The 21,547-nt window shown below is 36.7% G+C and overlaps 1 protein-coding gene across 2 annotated transcripts; it reads right to left on the reverse strand.

The window, feature by feature from the left end:
* Positions 1–3,432: 3,432 nt before the first annotated feature.
* Positions 3,433–17,639, reverse strand: FIP1[V] (FIP1[V]-like protein). Of its 2 annotated transcripts, none has more exons than XM_011080290.3 (9): positions 16,565–17,639; positions 14,815–15,068; positions 11,583–11,709; positions 11,405–11,473; positions 11,043–11,183; positions 10,190–10,294; positions 9,774–10,075; positions 7,419–9,093; positions 3,433–4,250 (listed from the first exon to the last, which is right to left on the reverse strand). In XM_011080290.3, the coding sequence occupies exons 1-9, from the start codon at positions 17,543–17,545 to the stop codon at positions 3,711–3,713; spliced, it is 4,194 nt and encodes a 1,397-aa protein (XP_011078592.1). In that variant the 5' UTR covers positions 17,546–17,639; the 3' UTR covers positions 3,433–3,710. The 2 variants fall into 2 exon arrangements, with proteins under 2 accessions (XP_011078592.1, XP_011078593.1); XM_011080291.3 differs by having other exon boundaries at positions 10,190–10,291; positions 16,565–17,638.
* Between the last annotated feature and the right edge of the window lie 3,908 nt (positions 17,640–21,547).

The following is a 21,547-nucleotide window of genomic DNA, read 5'->3' on the forward strand; positions in this document are numbered from 1 at the left end:
AGAGAGAAATCTCGTCTGTTTGTGTTGTTGTTGTGTTTAAATCCGAGTCAGCAGCTGACGTGGATTAAAAATCCACGTCAGTCATTTTTTTTTTTTTTAATTTACACTATGCGCCACATATGCGCCACATCAGTTTCTCCAGCCAATCAGGATCGAGCCCCCAATTTTAAAAGTCACATGCATCGCATGTGACTTTTTCCGACGACCCACAAAATTTTTCGACGAAATTTGGACTGAAATTGCAAATTTTCAGTTTTACGGGACCAAATTGAAACCCTAGATACTTACGGGACTAAAACGAAAATGGCCTATAGTTGTGGGACAAAAATTGTCTTTTGCCCAATTCTATATAAGACAGAAGGTTGAAGACTCGGCTTCAAATCTTGATAATTCGACATCGTAAAAACTCCAGAAATTGATCAGCTACCGCCTCGACATTCATGGATGTTCTCTTAAAGCGCCTGTTATTTCTTTCCCTCTAAAGAAAGTAAACCATCGCTACTTAGACCGCAGCATTCATCACGTGTTTAGACCGCTATCTCCTACTCACCCAAACAATACCAGTTTGCTAATCCGGATATTATCGATGATACCATACCTCTATGATAATACACTACAAGAAAATAACTCAATAGTTACGAAAAAATTCGATGCTAAAGTTAACGTCAAGCTAATTAGCAAGTAAACTTTTAGTTTACACTATTTAATATATATCTTAAACAATTCTTTGCTAAATTCATTAGGAAGTAAACTTTCGTTGCTAAATATTAGCAAGTAAATTCTTGTATCAAATAATGTGATCTAGCAACGAGAATTTTACTTGTTAATTACCTCAATGTTAATCTTTTTTCGTTGCATCAAGCTATTTTCTTGTCGTGATATAGAGTATCGGGAGTATTTAATCGACACCAACCGGTCCGTATACGTATCGGGATATTATCAAATATCAGCCGATACTTTGAACCATCCTTAATGAGTTGCCAAAGATGATTGGCAACAAGGGCCTGATTCCACGACGGAATTCCTCTTCTTCCATTCCACCTTCAGAGGTTGGTAAACAAACTTGAGTCCATGCAATTTGAGCATAACCCTTTCCCATACTACCCTGCCATAGAAACTTCCTCAGTTTACCTTCGATTACTCTGCAACTCCAAAAAAACCTTATGCCTAATAAATATGTAATGAGCTCAATACTGACAATCAGTTGTGTCCTCACAGCGAAAGAAAAGTTTTCTTGAATTTTTTTTTGCATTGAAGGAAAAATGAGAGATTGAGAATTTTGCCGACGAGATACACTTCTCAATCCAACTCCCCAAACCGATTAGGAAATTTGAACATCCTTAATATTGGCTATAAAAAGTCTCATTCCACCATATCATACGACTTTCGGAGGTCTACTTTAACAGTACTCTTAGATGAGGGTTTTCATTGGTTGCAACCAGACAATAGTTCCTGCGTCAATAAATATTATCTGATATGCTCATTCCTGGAACAAATGCATTCTGAGTGTTATCAATGAGCATATCGAAGACGGACTGCATGCTTCTCATAATGATTTTAGTAATGACTTTATAGATCAAATTACAGCAGGAGATAGTATTACTACCTTATTTTTAATTTTTTTCCATAAAAATCTCCCGAGTCGTTAAACAAAGTAACGCCGTTGTTACTTTGTTCAACGACTCCGCCTTCTCTTCTTTCTTTCTTTTTTTTTTCAGTTTACGTTTAGCCTTCTTAAAAAATAATTAAAACATTTTTAATGTTTAAATTAATTTTAAATAATTAATTAATTATTATTTTAAATCTTTGAATTATGAGTTTGTAACATATATTATTTAATAATGTATTACATAACTAAATATTATTAATTTTTAATTTGAAAATCATCAATGAGATTTTTCAACTAATATTTAGAATCACAAAAATATATTTTTAATAATTAAGTCTTATTAAACGTTGCATCCATCAAAATTTTATTCAATTAATTATTATTCTATTGGTCATTGAGGTGTGACGATCTAATAAATATTTCAGATATGGCTCTATATTGGTCTCACAATAAATTAACCCCTTGATATCATGTGGTCTAATATCATGGCTTATTCCAATGGATTACATTTGATCAGCATCAAGTACATAGTGAATAGTATAAATGTATAATTTTTAATGAAAATAAAGCACGTTTTATTAGTTAACATACAAAATTCATTTTCCAATTGGTACTCACTTTATGCACAGTAATCTTTTTGCACTCTCCACAAGATATATTAAATTTTCTTCTTTTCTTTTTTTTTTCTTTTCACTATGATACCTGTGATGAGGTGTAGATCATCTTTTGGAGAACTGAATTTCTTAGATCTTTTGCGAAAATAAATCTGACTCATTGTCGAATTAATTTGTTTTATATTTTTAATTTTATGATATAAATAAATGCATTTGTGCTGCAATAAATTTAGTAAAAATAAATAAACATTTGTAATAGAATATGACGTACTTAATATGAGTGATATGAGAGAAATTCAGTATTCGCAGACAATATTGAACTTTTATTAAATTGTATATTAATCACGAAAATTTTATAATAGTTTCAATCTCGCTGGGTTAAGTAAATGATTTTAGAAACTGAAAATATCTCCATAATGCAAAAATATTTACTCTTGAAATCATTTATAAAAGTTTGATACTTTCAATCTTTGATAAAATCGGAAGGCATATGTCTAAATAAATGAATACAACATTACAATGAAAAAATGAAATACTAAAATAAATTATTATTTTTAATTATATTTATCAAAAAAATTAAAAATCCTTGACATAAATGTAATATTTTCTTTTGAAAAATATATGGTGAATGCGCTTGCATTTTACTTACTAGTTACCCTGGAAAACCCAACAATTCCAAGTCAGAGAACTTTTCACCTTCCACATCAACAGTTGATGTTCTATTTCAACAACCCACCAAATGAGTAAAATAGAAATATACCAAGATTTAGAAGAGCTCAGATCAAATCTGATCCGCCCATCATCATTAGAGCCCCTAATCCAACTGCCATTATCCTTTCATTGCTCCCATATCTCATTCTGTTAAAAATACAAAATTGGCTTTCTGCTTTACCATTCTATCACTGCTTTTGTCACCAAGTATATGTAAATACCAGGTCTGTAAAAACTAGTAGAAATACAACATTAAACCAGTAATAAGTCTGCCTGTTTCATGTCACATTCCACCCAACATTAGCTCCGCAGGGTCGTAGCTTCTTTCCACAATTCCTGGAGTTCAGGCCATTAACGAGTAGTCTGATGGAACTCCGAAGTAATACGTGAGCTTCCCTTTGTTCAGCCAAGATCCTGCTGATGGCATGATCAGACACAGAGATGTCCATACAAGGACATCTCATATACTAAATTAAATTGTCAAAACTACTATACATATGATGCTGAAAGGAAGATGAATAATAAGTCATACTGTGCCCCATCAGCAGCTTAGTATAATGCTACATTTCAAAAGTATATGTACGTGTACTTCTCAAGATACAAAAACTAAGGCTAAGGGCCGCAGCGTGGTTATCGATTTGTATTATATGGTAAAAGTACAATTTAAACCCCAGTTATAACCGAGGATGTTTTGACAATTAAAGATAACTCAGCAGATGCTGCTTCTTCACAAAGAAAATCAAGTGTCCAACCAAAGTTCGTACACCTCTTTCCACTCAGTTTCCAGTCCACCTCCTCTTTCTTGCCGGACGCTCTGGTTTGATCTCTGAATCTGTGCGGTTTTCTGTTTGTGGCGGCGGCAGAGGTTCACTCTCCATTTTCTTTAGTGGTGCTGTGTCCTTTTCACTAGGCAAAGGAAGTTTAAACCGTTCACTTCGCTTCTTCAACTTTGCAACTGTATCCAAGTGTTTATCTTCCATCACTTTTGGATTGGCATTATTCGTTTCACCACCAGGGTCCTTATCATCAACTGAAGGCTGTGGCTTGCCTTCCACCTTTTTGGGAGGTTCATCGGGAACTCTGCTAACCAAAGAAGCACCACTACTGTTGTAAGTCTCCACATCTTTATTCTTCTTCAAAGAAGATGATGACGTGGAGGTGACATTAAAATCCCTCTCTTTATGGCTTGTCCAACGTTCCAATTTAGAACGTCCCCTCCTAGATGCAGCCTGCTCGTCATCTGATGAAGCCTCTTCTTGATGCTTTCGGGTATCATTCACCCCACTTTCTCGCTCAGTTCTGCCTCTCAAGTTAACCTGAAAGGAGGAAGCAAGAAGGAAAGCATTTAATAACTCTTCCACATCAAAATCAACTGCTCTTGTCCCAAACTGCTTAAAAGATTTTCTACCTCCACTTGAACCCTCCATATCCCTCCCCCCAGCCTGAATTGTTTAAAAGGGATGGGACTAACAAAGAGAAAAAAGAGCAAAAAGAATGAAGAAATTTTGATGCAAAAAAAAGGCACACATCTGCAAGAATAGTTGAAATCTTAATGGGCAGCAAACAATGTGGGAAATCTGAAATAAAATTACAAATACAAAAATTGTTGGCATCAACATATTCCATGGCCATTTAGGGGATCACCTTTCTAGCTTTTATTCTCTTTTGCACAAGTGAAGAATGTTGAGTTATAGCCTCAACAGTAAAGGTCAGGGGCCATGGCCCCCAAAATACATGATGCACAAATCTTAGCCCAACAAGTTACCTGATGAAGAGTTTAAGTTGCACTTAATGGATCCCAGCAGCACTGCCCAGGCTCCAGATCCATAAATTATCATCAGAGACAGTTTATATAATGAGAGCAGGTTTTCAGTTCTGAATTAACCGGAAATGTGAACGGGAGATATGAATAAAGCAGAATCTGAAACGAGATCTATCAACTAAGGCAAGACTACAAATAGCAGAAAGTGAGAAGATTTCTTCCCCATATCAAAGAATCTATTTGCTGATCCTCTATCATGAAACATGTTCCAAGAGATAGTAATTTAACCCTTTTTACTATTAAAAAAAGTCAGATTTACACAAGTTACATATTCCGGGAAGGCAACAATAAAACTGACAGCTTGTCAAAAAGCTTAAACTATAAGAGTAGAAAAGAACGACACTTAATGCTAGATATCACCAACATGCCCCTTCATGTTTAAATACGCTATGCCTTCTTTTTTACGAGACCTAAGCATACGGAACTGTTGTTTCACACTGGTAGTAGTAATACTTCGTATCCATTACCTCCCTGGTCAGTGAACTTGTTAAAATAATAGGAAAATCTGAGCACACTGTGAAGTGGGAAAAACAGCTTAATTATATATACACATAATTTAACCAAACCAGATGTATCCCTATATTATTACAATCTAATAAAGACAGAATCTGTTGTATCAAGTTATTAACTAGGAACAATATACATATGCTCGAAAAGGCCCAAAAAAACTGAAGCTCGACAAGAAATATTAACTAATTCCCTTTAAAAAAATATTACGAAAGATGAACAGCAGATAGAAAGACATGTTAGTAAAATGACCAAATATCCACAAGCTTTTTCTACTTTGAACTTGACGACCTTCTACAGTCCAAAAAAATCTCCCCACTTGATGTATCAACCATGAAAATGTGGGAGAAACTGACAGCAGTCCACAAAACAACAACCTGAATTTTCAGCAGTAACTGATTCCTTTGGTTCCATTGTGTTCGGATCACTTGAGTATTTCCTAAATGCTATCGCAAACAAGTTGGTAATTTTTTATAAAAACAACTCCAGAACATCATGATGGTAATAAATATCTGTTAACAAGCTTTATGATACTAAGCACACCCACTACATTAGGCATCAGGAGAAAAATATCTTATTTTTAACCTTTTTTCTATATGTTAAAGAAGTGCAACAGGTAATCGACTTGTTGCCAATGGGAAAAGCTAATAATATATATAAAAAAAAAGGTAATGCAACTATAACTTGATATGCAATAGAGAATTTTTCATTAAGAACGAGTGGGTTCTGTGTCAAGGTAAAGATAAAGAAAAGAATGCCAATTGAAGTGAAATGGTATCGAGTGTCACATTGGACTTGAACCCGCAACAAGACTTTCATGAAATACTTTCAATAGAATCTAATCCAATCAACACTTTCACTCAATTTTATAACATTGCAAGTCAGCAGTCATTATCCACCTTTCCAAGGATAAAATCTCTCGTAAATACAGTTTCCAAATTTACACTTGGGTAAATATCTGACTTATGTGCATCACTTCACATAAATGTAGCCATTGCAGAACTGAGACAAAATGCACAAACCCCGCAAAATGAACATACATTTAAGTCTGACACGCAGAATCTCAAAAATTATTACATCCTTTTATTCTGAGATGAGAGAGTCATAACTTTATTAGTATTCATTTATAAATTATTTTTCGATGCCAAGTGTCAAAATACTCTATACAAAAATAACACGAAATCGAAAATGGTAGAGAAGTACATGAGAAGCTCAATCTTGACTTAACATCATACATGCAAACACGAAAACGAAAAGTACATCAATTGCCATCGTTGACAGAATTCAATCAAATTCGTTGAACTACAAATATATATATATATATATATATATATAAAATATATTTTTGCCCAAAATCAGTCTCTGTTACAATTATCTCATATCAAGAGATGGTTAATCCTATAGCTATCCAATACCACTAACATCAAATTTTGCCACAGAGGGGATTGCTTGCAAAAGCTGGTATAACTTACCCTTTGCCAATAAATAATTATCATAATTGAGATTCTTAACAATAAATAATAGAAAGACAATCAATATACAATTATAACAGCTTTCTAGGCCATGAAAAATCCATTTCCTCATTTCAAGGGACTAAATGCATATTCAACAGGCACATTTTTTAACAGCTTAGTACCACGCCTGATGTGGACCACTGAGGTGATCGATGATAACTTCAAGTCAAAAGAGAGTATAAAGAATGTCTGACACGCTCATCAATTCAAGCTTAACCAATAGTAGTGAACAAACAATATTCCCCGTGGTGGCTTTTTAGTGTGCCTAAAAATTGCTTCAACATTTTCATCGGCTCTTCAGAAATAAGTTAGACATCAATATTAGAAGCTGCATATAAGTTTTATATACAAACTGGTTCCCTCCCTTTGTATCAATAGCAGGACCCTTACCAAAAAAATCACAAAAGGAAACACCCAAAAGAAAAAAAGAGCAGACATGGATGTGGCACTTCACTGACAAGCTATTGAACAATCCAGTAATATAAACTATTTTGAATTTCATTTCCCAGCCACTGGACTATCACATATCACTATGAATACAATTGCAAAATCTTATTACTCATTCATATCATGAGCATCTAAGTAGTAATAACTTATACTTACACAGAAGCTTATGGCATTGGGTCCAAAGAAATACATACCGTCTCACTTATCTGGCCACTGTGCTCGTCCTGATTCCTCTTAGAAGGGATCAAGGAACCGCGATCTCCACTTTCAGATTCTTTACTCTTTCTGCTACTCTCCTTCTGTCTAGGTTCATGCAGCCTAGAAGTATCAGAAGCATAGACAACACGTTCATCACTTGTGCCAGATTTTTCATATCTTGTCCTCTTTTTATCATTACTGACTTGATTCCCACGTGCATGCATATCCTCATGGCCCCTGTTCTGCAAAAAACTTTCATTTTCAACTCGATCCCTTCTCTTAAGTTGATCGCTATGCCGGCCTACATCTTTTGGATGGTATTCTCTTCCAGATCCTTTGTATTCATCCTTTCCTCGTGAGTGACTGGACCACGTCTTGTCTTCAGCAGGTCGCCCACTTCTCATGACTGGTCGTGTTTCTTCTCTCTCCCTCCTCGATAAAATTTCTTCATGTGATTCTTTAAGCCTGTGCCGCTCATCACCATCTCTCTGCCTTTCACCCCTCTCCTTCTTAAGTGATCCATCTTCTTTTTGCCTGGCATAATGCATATCATCATCCTTCACTTTCGCATGTTCGTCTCTTTTCCACTGATCAGAGCTATCATCTTTTTCTCTCTTCCTACTGCTACTACTTTCCCTGTGATTATAGGTGATGTCTTCCTTTTCAGCATGGTCCCAATTTATATGTGCCCCTTCTTTCCTTCTTTTGTTGTGAGGATCATCTACTTTTTCATTTCGAGTTTTTAGATTATCATCCCTGTCTCTCTGTCTTGATCCCATATCTTGGTTGTTATTTGCCCCCCTCCAACTACCATTATCAACCTGCTTTCTTGATTGGTGATGTTCATCTCTTGCACTCCTCTCACTTTCTCTAACCTTAGCACGGTTTCTGGAGCCAATTTCCCCACCATGCTCCCTCTTTCTAGTGTCTTCAACTCTAGCCCTTCTCCCATGAAGATCTTCATCTCTCCTGCGCCAGCTTCCTTCAGATATATCACTCTCCTTCCTCCAGTCGGCATTCTCACCTTTCATGTGCCTGTGCACTGAAGAGGTCACATCCCCACTTCTACGTGAATGTGAATCTTCTCTTCCTTTTACGGCAATGTGGTGCCTTCCAGGTTCATCTCTCTCATGACGACTTTTTCTACGAGCAGTATCCTCATCTGCTACTGCTCTCTTGATGTTACCCGTGCGAGCATGGTGCCTGTCTTGAAGAACTTCATCCTCAAAACTGTCCTGGAATTTCCGGTGATCCTTGCTACTTCCTGATCTTGCTTTGCTGTTATCACTACTCCTTGCTGTCTTGGAGTCTTCCCCGTCGTCATGTTCTTGGGACAGTGGTTCGACGAGTGAATTTATTTTTTGTTTGTTTGTAGAATGCATTAATTTTCCATCTCCAAGGGCATCATTGGTTGGGGCATCCACAGCCATTTCCTCTTTTTCCATATCAGAGTTTTTATCATCCAGTACAGATTCATCATTCGCCTCGTCCCCAGCAGTCACCACCTGCTCGCCATCAGATTCAATGGCACGAGAGGATGATTTTTGCTTACCATCTTCACTATCAAATGATTCATTCTGATCATCCACAATCTGCTTTTCTCTATTATTTTCACTAGCATTCATCTTAGGGGATTTCACATGCCCTCTTCCCTTTGTAGACCTACGGTCACTGGAGACATTTGAAAAAAGCCTATTAGATCATAAGCAAGGTAATGAGGCACAATATCAAGCATGGCAAATTCCTGGAATTCTTGTTTGCACACAGAAGAACAAAAATTGGCAGATGAAACCAAGAATACCACAATTGATTCTAATACTAATAACTGAAGAAGAGAGTTACACCAAACCCCGGACGGACAGTTTTACCAAAAGATTGGAGAGAAGGCAATCTAATTCTTGCTACTTATGTACCAGCTCAAATGTTTAGGTCACAGTGATATGGTGTTGCATCAGAAACTTAATACGCACCACTTAAACATGAAATCAGAGAATCCTTCAATTGTTCATCAATTAGGGAAGGCCTATTTAAACAAATCAATCCTTTCAATTTCTAAACCTCCATCATCATCATATACCTTTTGATTCTCTGGACCATCTTTTTTTGTATGTGGGAAGTCTGCAACTCAATATCACTAGATAATTGTTCTATCACATACAAATTTCAGTATCCTGACTTAAAACACAGAAATTACAACATCTGGTACGTTGTTGCCTATGTTTAGAATTAAAGACACCATCAGAATTCCTGCATAAGTATGCATTAATGTATATGGAACAGTTATAGTCAAATTTGAAGAGATAGGAAAAAATATTTTTTTTAATGTGAAATTGATAGAAATATTCATGTACCTCTCCTCGTGAGAGATACCAATCTCCCTATCAGGATGATATTGCACGGGTGCTTCTGATGCAAAATGCAAATCATCCTCTCTCCCAATCTCAGCACGACTTGTGCTGCTCTTAACCTGTGCTCTTTTTGCAACAACTTCCCTATTCTGACCATTATATGCATGTGAAAAACGACCAATACGGTCGGCATCATCCTGCTTAATGTCATCAACTTCATCCACCCCGCCAAGATCCTCTGCAGCCGGATCATTGATTTGTTGTTCAGCCATTTCATCATCTTCTGGCGAACTCTGGCAGACAATCTGCATGCCAAAGATAATATCACTTTTATAATGGAGATGCATCAAGAGTATTGCATATTAACAAGACGAATGGACAGATTGATGCTGAAGTAGAAAAGAAATAACAACTGCTACCTCAATAATGGCATCTGAATCATGCATTCGTGGACGCCTGGTATCAATGGATGGAAGACGATCACCGGAACCAGTTTCTACTGGTATTGGTCTGCCAATAGGCTGCTAGCAATCAATAAAGCTAGTGAGATGACAACTGCTTTAAACAAACACCTTAACAATCTGAGGCTTAACTAAGTAGTCCACCTAAACTAGTGCTTCCATGATTTTATTCTTAACAATTAAAAGAAAAGAAATTTTACTCAGTTTTATATCACTGATTCTGGTAGTTTCCCAAAAATGCAGAGTACACGTATCTCAGAGTGCATCTCAATCCTATACTGTTCGGAATTGTGAAGGTCGAAGAAACCATGAATTCAATACAATTTAGTTTTCCAGTGAACTACTGCTTGTATGTCTGTATGATTGCAATTTATATGAGAGGTGGAGAGGAGGAAAGCGGTTGGAGGAATTGTCACCACTGCTAGGGATGGACTAGCATTAGATAAGGTTGTGCATAAGATTAATCCACCTAGGAGTTAGAAACAAGGGCTGACCTTCAGAGGGATTGATTGCTATAATGATTGGCACATTTTAAACTAGATATAACATTTTTGCTAAGTGGTCTAATTAAACAAACAAGGGGTGCACGTCATACGCAAAATGAAGAATGACGGCTTCATTGCAACTTTAAAGAACATCAATGAACTTTTTTACAGGGCAACATTCAATAACTTCCAGTAGAAGATCAAAGAGGAAAGCAGGTTATCTAGGGAGAGGTGAATTCAGTTTTTAGAACATGCAAAAGAATCCTGAAATCAAGCATATGCAAGTGCAACATGAAATTGCGTAAAAAAAAATATAATATACATACAACAGGTGGTCGTCCACGTGCACTTGCTCTTGCCAAGTCGGTTGGACCAGCATCCAGCTTTCCAGGATTTGCATTTTCAGATGGAGTTTCTTGGATACCTACTGCTGCTGCAAGCTCTGGGGGAAGATCTGGATCGTAATCCTAAATTTAACACCAAAGAGTAGTAAGACTCAAGTAAAGAAAGTCACAACACTTTCAGGGAAAAAGAAAAAAGGGGGAGGGTGAGGAGGAGCCAAGGACGGCCGTAAAGCATCCAACTTATCCAAAAATTAATGATTAAGGTGTAGCAAACCAAGTATAAAAAATCACATGCAGACATGAGACAGTAAATTTACATCCAAATGTAAAAACCAGAATATTACCTGCTCTGCTCTCCCACTTTCATAAACACGAATCTTGCTTTGCATACTTGTCTCGAGGCGGAGTTGTTCCTAGATATTTCAAGTTTCAGTAGACTTAAGAAAAATATTATACACATTAACTGTGACACTGCCAGAATAATAGAACTAAGAGAGGTTCGAGATATGAATTCAGACTTACAAGCCGCTTGCAGTAATCTTTCCAACTATCCTCATTCAAGCCAAAGTTGAAAAAGTCTGACATGTCTATGCCTGGAAGCCTCCAAGGTTTTTCTTCAAAACCATCAATATCAACTTCAAATATTGTCCTGAGAATATAAAAGAAGGCATAAAGACTTAACGTTAGAAAAAGGACGTATCCATAAAAAGACACATGGCACCACCAACATTTAATGATCCCAAAGATAGCATTTATCACATATTATGAAAACAATGGAACTACATTAAAACTGTAGAAAAAATAAAACTATCTTGCTGGGGGGAAAATGGGCTTCTGTAACGCTTGAATCACAATAGAATCAGATGCTAAAATCATTCTTATCCAAACATTATGATTTTTATCTCCGGTAAATTGCATTTACCCCGTGTTTTCCAGAGAGAAGTGTATTAGACTCTGTTTCCAGAGAAAGGAACTTAACCTCTTGTGTCACACGAGTGGACTATCAAAACCTATGTTTAAGGTGTAAAAGTTACTATTGTCAAAGCTTAAAGGTACAAGGATAATTACTTTTGTTGTCTCTCTGAGACGTTCTATCACAATTTTAAAGAGGCAGAAAACATTTTCAGTGAAAGGGTATCTGGAGAATAGGGGAGTGGCCTTTTTCACTTACAGAAGCAAAGTTTTCGAGTTGACAACAAAAGGCAGAACAATTTTGCCAAAAAATAATCTGGGAACGAGCAGCTGTTTTACTTGAAAGCAGTCATAGATAGAGTGGAAACACTATTATGATCCCAAAATGATTTACGAGATTAGCTGCAGCTGCCATAAAGAAACTACCTCATCTAATACTAAACTCTATGTACATCAAGTGCTTTATTGTGGCTGCCATTTAGTGGAGTGGTGTGAATTTTGCCAGGCACAGAGACAGGCTTTCAGTTGAGTAGAAATTGTTCAAATTTCCCAGGAACGGCAATCTTTCATTGAAAATGGTCAGAAGTATACATTTCAATCCCAATGTTGAAACGAGAAGCAATTTGGTTTTAATAGATGAATTTTGTAGTTACGTATTCAAGAAAAAGAACACAAGAAACTTGCATAATTGAAAAGCTAGAAAAATAATAAAAAATACAACCAGAAATGAAAAAAAAAATTAACAATTGATTGTGCTCACAAATCACAAGTACTCTTAAGTTGATCCTAAAAGAGCAAAAAATTTCTATCATTTACCCATCTACTTATATTATTCAGATCCTTAATGCCTGCAATGTTCAGTGTGAAATTCATGCATCTGAAAGTGGTCAACTTCCTCCACATAGTTTATACCAAAAGATCATCAAACTCACCACAAACAAACAATTTTAAATCAATATAATATTTAGATACGAGCCATGACCAAACCATTCCCAACAGGAAAAGGGTATAGGCCTATCAATTCTTTCGGTTAGGGGTGTTCTCTCAGTAAAACCAAAGCGAACTGAAATTTTGGTTAACCGAATTCAGTTCGGTAAAAATCGAATAAAGTTCGGTGCGGTTCGATCTTTTACTGAATCACGGAATTTTAAAATAATATAGTTAATGCTTACCACTCAATTGTTGTATTAATTAAAATAATAAAATTTAGTTTTTTTATAAGTAATATCTGATATTTAATATTTATATATACAATTTTATATATATAATTTTGTATATATAACATAATATATAATATTTTTTTTTTAAAAAATCCAATACTCGGTACAGTACAGTAGACCAACAGTAAATACCAGTACCGTACCGAATACCAAATTTCTCCAAAATTTAATCAAGCTTAGAAACAACCAGGATGCAGCAATGAGACAAAAACAAATGTCACAGATGTAATCAAGCATCGATGTACTGAGAGATTTGACATGGCAGCATTGTGATGATAAATATATTGCAATGCACTCAAGCCCGCACATCAAAGCAAGGGGTTAAGGAGTTTTCTGAATTGAGTTTTGGTTCAGCACATTCTGTTCTTAATAAGAGCACAACAAATATCTTGGAATAACTACTCAATAAGATCACAGATTTTAACGGTGATCATATACCAACCTAAACCATCTGCACAGAAATTATAAGTCTCATCTCAACAAATGAGCCAGCAACAGAAACTTGAAAGACATTCTTTCTCAAACTGTCACTCTTTCAGCACACAAGACATACACAATTCTAGGTGGGTAACTTTGGCAGTAAACAAATACATTCCGTGTGAAGCATATACTTCAATAATTATCCTAAGATCTTAATGAATTCCAATCAAGGAATCACTTTTAACCGGCAGATAGTCTTCTTTAATCAGATTCTGTCATATTCCAGGCATGCCTTAATTGGACACTTCCAAAGATTAAAAAAGGCGTAGAGTGGATAATTTGAAGTTGTAACAGCACTATATCACAACAATAAAAAAGGATAAAACTAAGAGATTTAGATAACTCATAACTCTAAGTTCCGTAATGTATAGGCAGGATCTTAAACCCGTCTTATAAACAAGTCCATAAGACTCCACCGAACAAGATTTATAACTTGCACTTTCGAACTATGCAACTCAAAGATGATTCCAGTTTCTGTTAAAGAATGACTATGCTCCTAGATATGGAATATAAAACTTCCTATTTCATTGTCCATAGTTCAAACCCACAACTGCAACGCTCCCCGAAAAAGATAACAGAAGCACAGGACCTCATCCACCAGTCCCCAACGCACTGATAAAGGAAGAGATGTAGATTAAAGAACAGATGCCTTCAATCTAACCCCACCACAAGTGTTTTTTCCCAATACGTTGATGCACAGAAAGGTGAAATCATGTAAAATAAAGCAGGACAATTCTGCAAATCTAACAGGGAACACAAAGCTAGTTATCTTGATATAGTTCAACCACCCAGCATATTCATATGATATTAATCTAAAATATCCAAGAACAAAAAACATAAGTCCAATGACAAAGGGAGAGAAAGTATTTCTTCACCATGTGAACTTTATGTAACATAAAAAGGGTATCTCAAATGAAAATCTTAATGATAACAAAAGGAAAATTCTTACAGTAATGCAGAAGGCAAGTTTCAACAAGAAAGCTTCAAGCTTTGAGCATAATGGTGCAAATGTTTATTGGAAGCTTTACTAGCATCAGTTTGAAATGAGGATAGTCATAATGGCTCATTCTATGAGGTACCAAGCTGCCTTTCCAAGATAAAAGTTTGTTTACTGAGGTTCAAAGAACGATGAAGGATCTTACTTGTGTGATGGAAGAGTGAAATCTAATCCACTTCCATAACCACGTCCTGCTGCATTAGCTCCCCAAGCAGGCATTCCATAGCCAGGAAACCCTTTCTGCATGGGGGCAGCGCCTTTTATTCCAGCTGGACGCCAATCACCTCTACCACGTCCAGCTACAGCACCCATAGTAACGGGTGGACGAACTTGACCTTGGATTCCTCCAGGAGTTACAGGAGCTGCGCCCGGTATTGGCGCTGCACCAGGTCTCACATACTAAACAATTCCCAACAACAGAAAAAGAAAGAGAAAAACGGGGGGGGGGAAGTCAATGTTAATGATCAAGGAAATAACAAATGAACTTAAAGTGGAAAAGTTTCCAAGCAAATAATCATAGCGTGAAGCATTCATACAGTTAGATACGCCAGCAAGCTAGAACATGGAAAAAGTGACTCCTCAAATGACAGTCATATTTCAGATGTAAAGCTGTGGAGTGACTTCAAAGAGAAACAAGCCAATCAAGAATGCAATAGATTGAACAATATCAAGGGAGCAATCTTTTCCAGTTCAACAAACATTTGCTTCACCGGACAATAATGGGTAGTTAGAATAATTTTCCGGTACAGAGCTAAGAAACTCACAGTTGGTTACAGATTCTGTTCATACAAATCGTAGTTGGGGAAAAAAATTTACGCCTTACAATGTTATTCATGAGATTCAATAGAGGGCAAGGAGTTACAAATAAGATGCCACAGTTGATGGGCTTGTTGAAGATCATGTAATGATATAAGCAACAACATCTTAAATTATCTTTACTAATAGAACCTAACACATACTGATTTGTCATACAACTTTAATTCTTAAAATTTGAAAATAAGCATACAATCTGCAAAAGCAGGTGCACACATTGCCCTGCCTTCTGTTGTCAGCTGATAAACCACTACTCCTTTAGTAAAACTCCCATATGCTAAAGTTCTGGAGAGCAAAAAGGATAAACAATCCAAAATTTTCATGATGTCAATACACTAACAATGCGGTTTAGAAGGAGCAAATCGCAGATTCTAGATGAACTAATAGAGACTTGCTTATTAAATGATTTTGGCTGGCTCCTGGACCTTCTCATGATGGCTGCAGTGCCAGCAAAAACCAAGTAGTAGGATATTGAACATGCCTAAACTACATTCTGACATAATAAACTACCCTGGAATGTTCAAGAAACACTCCTTATATAACACAGGGAACACAGAAGAAAACAGCATGACATGATGAAGGGTGAAACCCAATAATCAGGCATTCTGTATTTTTTTTGTCATACTCACCAAATCTGTCATGTCAGTGTGTGAAAAAAATTATGTTAGGGAAAATGCTCCTAAAGACAAAAATGCAAAAGAATTTTTGTATTTCATGTTCATAAACTTGATGGGAAGTTATTATATGTATACGGCTGCCAAAGGCATGGAGCTCCGTAGTCCTTCAGGTCAAATAACACCAGAAGGATATCTATTAGTATTACTGATTAATAAGTTTTGTATATAACAGTAGCATTCAGATAAAAAATAGAAGACAAGTATTATCAATCTTTAAGAACAAATTCATTAACAACTGAAAGATTAGTGGTTACAAGTTAGTATCCCCGAACAGAAACTCAACTACAACATTACTGGTCAACTGCAATGTCCATAGTATAGTACCCATAATTTCACTTTATAACAGATACAGTGGCAGCTAGAATCCAATTTATAATCGAAGTTCTAATCTAACAAGATGCTGACCTTGAACTGCGAATGGAAAGGATGATGGTATACGTGATTGCTGTACCCAATCTTTGGCTGCACAGCTGCCGGAGCAGCAGCACCTCCTACCCCACTAGCCTTAGCCGTGTCACCCAACTCCTTCCTCTCCCCATCTGCTCCAGGTCCACCTTCCTCTCCTGCATACTCTTGTTCTTCCATCATCATCTGCTGGTGGTGGTGATGGTGGCCCACATCACCATTATCTGCAACAATCACCAAGGGCTCCCCATCTTCATCATCCTCATCATCCCCTCCTGGCATTCTTTCCATCCCCATCGGCCCATGGTTGTTATCATTCAACACTATTTGCAAATCGTCTTCACTCTCATCACTCTCCCACTCATCCTCAAGATTAGAACCCCCGTGATTTTCCATCTTCCCCGAGAGCCCTGGAATCATCTGTTCTGAACCCATTTCCCCAACAGCCCCTGGGCCCGTGAAATTGACTGTAGTTTCGTTTCGTTCAGCTGAACTATAAACATTATCCGGTTTGTCTACAAAATTAACGTCTTTCTCGACCAACTCATCATCTTTATTTTCCCTCTCTTCCAGCACGATATTAAGATCATCGTCCTCCTCCATGAAATTCACTCCCCCAGAACCTTCGCCCTTCCCCAAACCCATAGGTTCAATCTCCAAACGGTCAGCACCTGCAATCCTCGAAGCCTCCTTATTCGAATACAAATTCAAATCAAACCCTCCTCGTTCCCCTGTTTGGGGTAGGGTTTTCTCTTGAATTGAGGCATTCAATTTCAAACCAATACCGGAATTGGAAACTAAATTCTTCAAATCGGAAGCTCCGTAAAGAATCTCCTCATCGTCGCTGTTGATGCTCGGATCGATCGGGCGGCTCTGAGACGTAGCGGGGGCATCGATTTTCCCCGGCTGAGACTGAACCGACGCCGTGAGGGGCCGGAGAACGTCCGTGTAAAGATCCCCGAACTCATCGTCGTCCTCCATAGTCGTGAGTTTTAGAGAGAGAAAGAGAGGGTTTTGAGCAAGAGTGAGGTTAGTGCAGAATGGCGAAAGAATTTATATAGATACATATATAGATAGATACACAGTATGCATGTGTGTGTTTAACTTGACCTAGAGCTTTGTGGGAATATGACCATATAGTCCTACTCCAACATTGGGATTTTGTGATATTAGTAAATTATTTGTTCTTTTAAAATTTATTATAATTGTAAATATATAATATTTTTTAAAATTAATTATTATCTAACAAATATTTCATCATAACAATTTATTGTAAGAAGTATTTATTAAATAGTTGTATTTTTTGCTAGAATTTGTAACTTTTCAAATGATGAATAAACAGTTGTAATTATAACAAATCTCATAGGATAAATTATCCTATCTTATATGAATTTTATTAATTTATTCTACTAATTAAAAGTATATAAAATTGGGGTTTGATGACTCTTTATTTTGCAATCTATCGAGATACTTATTTCTCAGTCTCATTATGTTGAGAAGATGTTGAGAAATTTGCCTATCAAACAGTAGATTTGCAAAGACACCATATGATTTTTCTGTGACTTTATTCGGAAATGAAAGTGGTTTATCAGTAGTACAACTACGGTATTCCCCAAATTAATGGGAGTTTACAGTGTTTAGCAAATGACACGAAACTAGATATTTCATTGTCTGTCTCAAAACTGACTAGATATACTAGTTGTCCGAACAAAATCCATTGGAGAGTTTGAATAGGGTACTAAGGTACCTTAAGGATACAATATCACTAGCCATACATTATTGTAGAGTTCTTGCATTTCTTGAGGGATATAGTGATACTAGATGGATAACCAAAAACTCCAGGAGTATATTGGTACTAAAAGTGAATGGTTGTATGGGTTGTTATTAGAACTTTTCCATTGTAAACCAGTCTCTTCTACCTATTGCTGTATATTATGGTATTCGAACTACAACTGCAAAGGTTTGGAATCGTAAGGCAAAATATCACTTTTGGTCCCACTAGATAGGGGCATTCTCACTTTTAGTCCCGCGCTTTAGGTGCTCAACACTTGTAGTCCCAAAATCCTAATTTTTTAACACTTTTAGTCCTGCGCCGTTAAAAACTGACGGAAACGGCACGTGACAAGTCACGTGTCGTTAGTCAGCTGCTATGGTCCATTGAGGTCAACTGGTAAGTCATTTCAGACTTTAGGCAAAACACATTCTTTTCTCCTTTTCCCCAAATCCACAAAACAAAATCCCTAAATCCCTAATCCCCCAAATCCCTTTTCCCCAATCCAAGAAACAATCATCCCAGTGAAGAACGGCACCAAGTTCTCGTTGATTTGGAGCAAAGAGTGGCGAAAAAAGATGAGCTTGAGGCACCAAGTTCTCGTTGATTTTCCACTAAGTACGACAAATACGGTTAGTAAACTTGCAAACTCTTTTTACGATTTCAACGATATCCATGGGTTGATGAAATATGTTGGGGGATTAGGGATTTTAAGTAGTTTTGTGCATTTATTTGCTGAGCACAATCTGGTGATTACGTGAAATAGTCTGTTCTGTTGGGGAAAAGGGAATCTCTGTTGCTCATTGCTTTTTGTTCATCACTTTTCCTTTGATGCATTTTGGACAATATCATTCATCCAGATTATTTGGGATTGCAATGTTGCTGCTGCACTTTCCTTTATATCATTTTGGACAATTTTGGACAAATATCATTCATCCTTTGCTGCTGCACTTTTCCTTATAAAACTCTACTAGTAGGGATTGCAATGCACGTAATGTTACTATCATTCATTCTACTTTCTATTGCACTTTTCCTTATAAAGCTCTCTTTTTTTTTTTTTCTATTTTTCAGGGAATGAACCCTTTATCACTATCATTATGTATCATGGGGGTTCAATTATTCGTAGCCCTAAACTTGAATATGTGGGTGGGACTAAAAGTAAGTTTGACTTGTGGATGTATTTAATGTTACTGTGGAGTAATTGAACAAACTTGGTGAGAAATTGGGTTACATGGGGCCTAAACAGTTTTACAGACTACACATGAACAAATTTATACAACTCAAGTGTCAAACTGAGATTATCAAATTTACTGAAGCATACAGTCCCCGAAACAGAATTTTTACGTTGTATCTGGAGTGCGTATAAACCCCAAATAGTCAGCTTGGTTCCTCAAACCCTATTATTGAACCCCAAACACAAACAAATGTCCAAAAAGGGAAGGGGGTAGTAGTGGATGATGAGAATGATTCTGAATTGAATGAAGTAGAATGGGATGAGGTTTGCAGACTAGTGGATATGTATGCAGATGATAATGAGGGGGAAGGTAATGGGGCAGGTGATGATGATGAGATTGGAGTAAGTGATTATGATCATGGGGTAAGTGAATGGGAAGGGGATGATGAGAGTGATAGTTTAGAGGACTCTGAGTATGATGGGGAAGGTGATGATTCAGATGGTTGTGGGGATGAGGAAAGTGGTCAGGAGGAGGTTGAATCATCTTACAAAGAGGATACAACATCAAGTGATGATGTATGCTCAAGTGGAGATGATTTTGACTCTGTTGCTGGTTCTGATGAGGAGAAAAAAGAACCTCATCATGTTTTCATTTCTGGAAATAAATATGATCCTCACTTTGAAATTGGGATGCTATTCAGTAATAAAATAGAATTGAGAGAGGCAATCCACAATCATGCTGTGTGTACAAAGAGGAGTTTGAAAATATTCAAAAATGATAAAAGAAGAGTTTATGTTAAGTGTCTAGGGGATGGGTGTCCATGGATAATGCATGTCCTTAAATTTAGGGAAGAGAGTACATTCCAAATCAGACAGTATAACCCAACACATAAATGTGCTAGATCATTTAATGTGAAGAATGTGAATAGCAAATGGTTGTCAACCAAATATGAAGATGCTTTCAGAACAGATCCTAAAAGGAATGTGAAGGGGTTTAGAAAGGATGTGATTAAAGAACTTAGGTGTCATGTATCAAAAAACCAAGCATAGAGCAAAGAAAAAAGCAATTGAAAAAATTGAAGGCAAGCTGAAGATCAATTTGATTATTTGTGGGACTATGCATCAGAATTAAGAAGCAGTAATCCTGGGTCCATAGTGATGATGGTAATGACAGATGGGGATGATGGGCAGAGAAAATTTTCTAAATTCTATGTGTGCTTTAATGCTTTGAGGCAAGGGTTTTTATCTGGTTGTAGACCTATGATAGGGTAGATGGGTGGCATCTAAAGGGCCCCTATGGAGGTGTTTTGCTAACTGCAATTTCTATTGACCCAAACAATAATTTGTACCCTTTGGCTTATGCTGTGGTTTCTGGAGAAACTAGGGAAGCATGACAATGATTCTTTGAATTGTTAAAGGATGATTTGCATATTGTGAGGGATGACACATACACTTTTATTAGTGACAAACAAAAAGGGTTGATTCCTGCATTTGAAAGTGTGTTTCCTGGGGCAGATAATAGATTCTGTGTTAGGCACTTGCATGATAACATGAAAATTGCTGGATTTAGAGGGTTAGCTTTTAAAAAAGCAGTGGAGTGCTGCAAAGGCCACAACAATGAGTGAATTTAATTTCAGAATGGAGGAATTTGCTAAACTAGATCCTAAATTGGTTGAATGGCTGAGTGACAAGCCTCCAGCACATTGGAGCAGGGCTCATTTTAATTGCTTTCCAAAGTGTGATATGTTGTTAAACAACATTTGTGAAACATTTAACGGTAGCATACTTGGCCAGAGAGAAACCAATCATGACGATGCTTGAATGGATCAGGGAATGGATAATGAATAGACTTTCAGAATTAAGAGACAGGGCCAGAAAAAAATGGCAAGACAAAAAAATCTGCCTTAAAATCAGAAAAATTGTTGAAAAAAACATTGACAAAGCTGCTGATTGTATACCAATCAAGTCAGATATTGGCATTATGAAGTGTCCTGTTATGATGGTGCTAGGTATGTTGTCAATTTGCAAAACCACACTT

The sequence above is a fragment of the Sesamum indicum genome, linkage group LG5 (assembly GCF_026168435.1).
Source record: "Sesamum indicum cultivar Baizhima isolate 11 linkage group LG5, ASM2616843v1, whole genome shotgun sequence".
Classification (NCBI taxonomy): Eukaryota; Viridiplantae; Streptophyta; class Magnoliopsida; order Lamiales; family Pedaliaceae; genus Sesamum; species Sesamum indicum.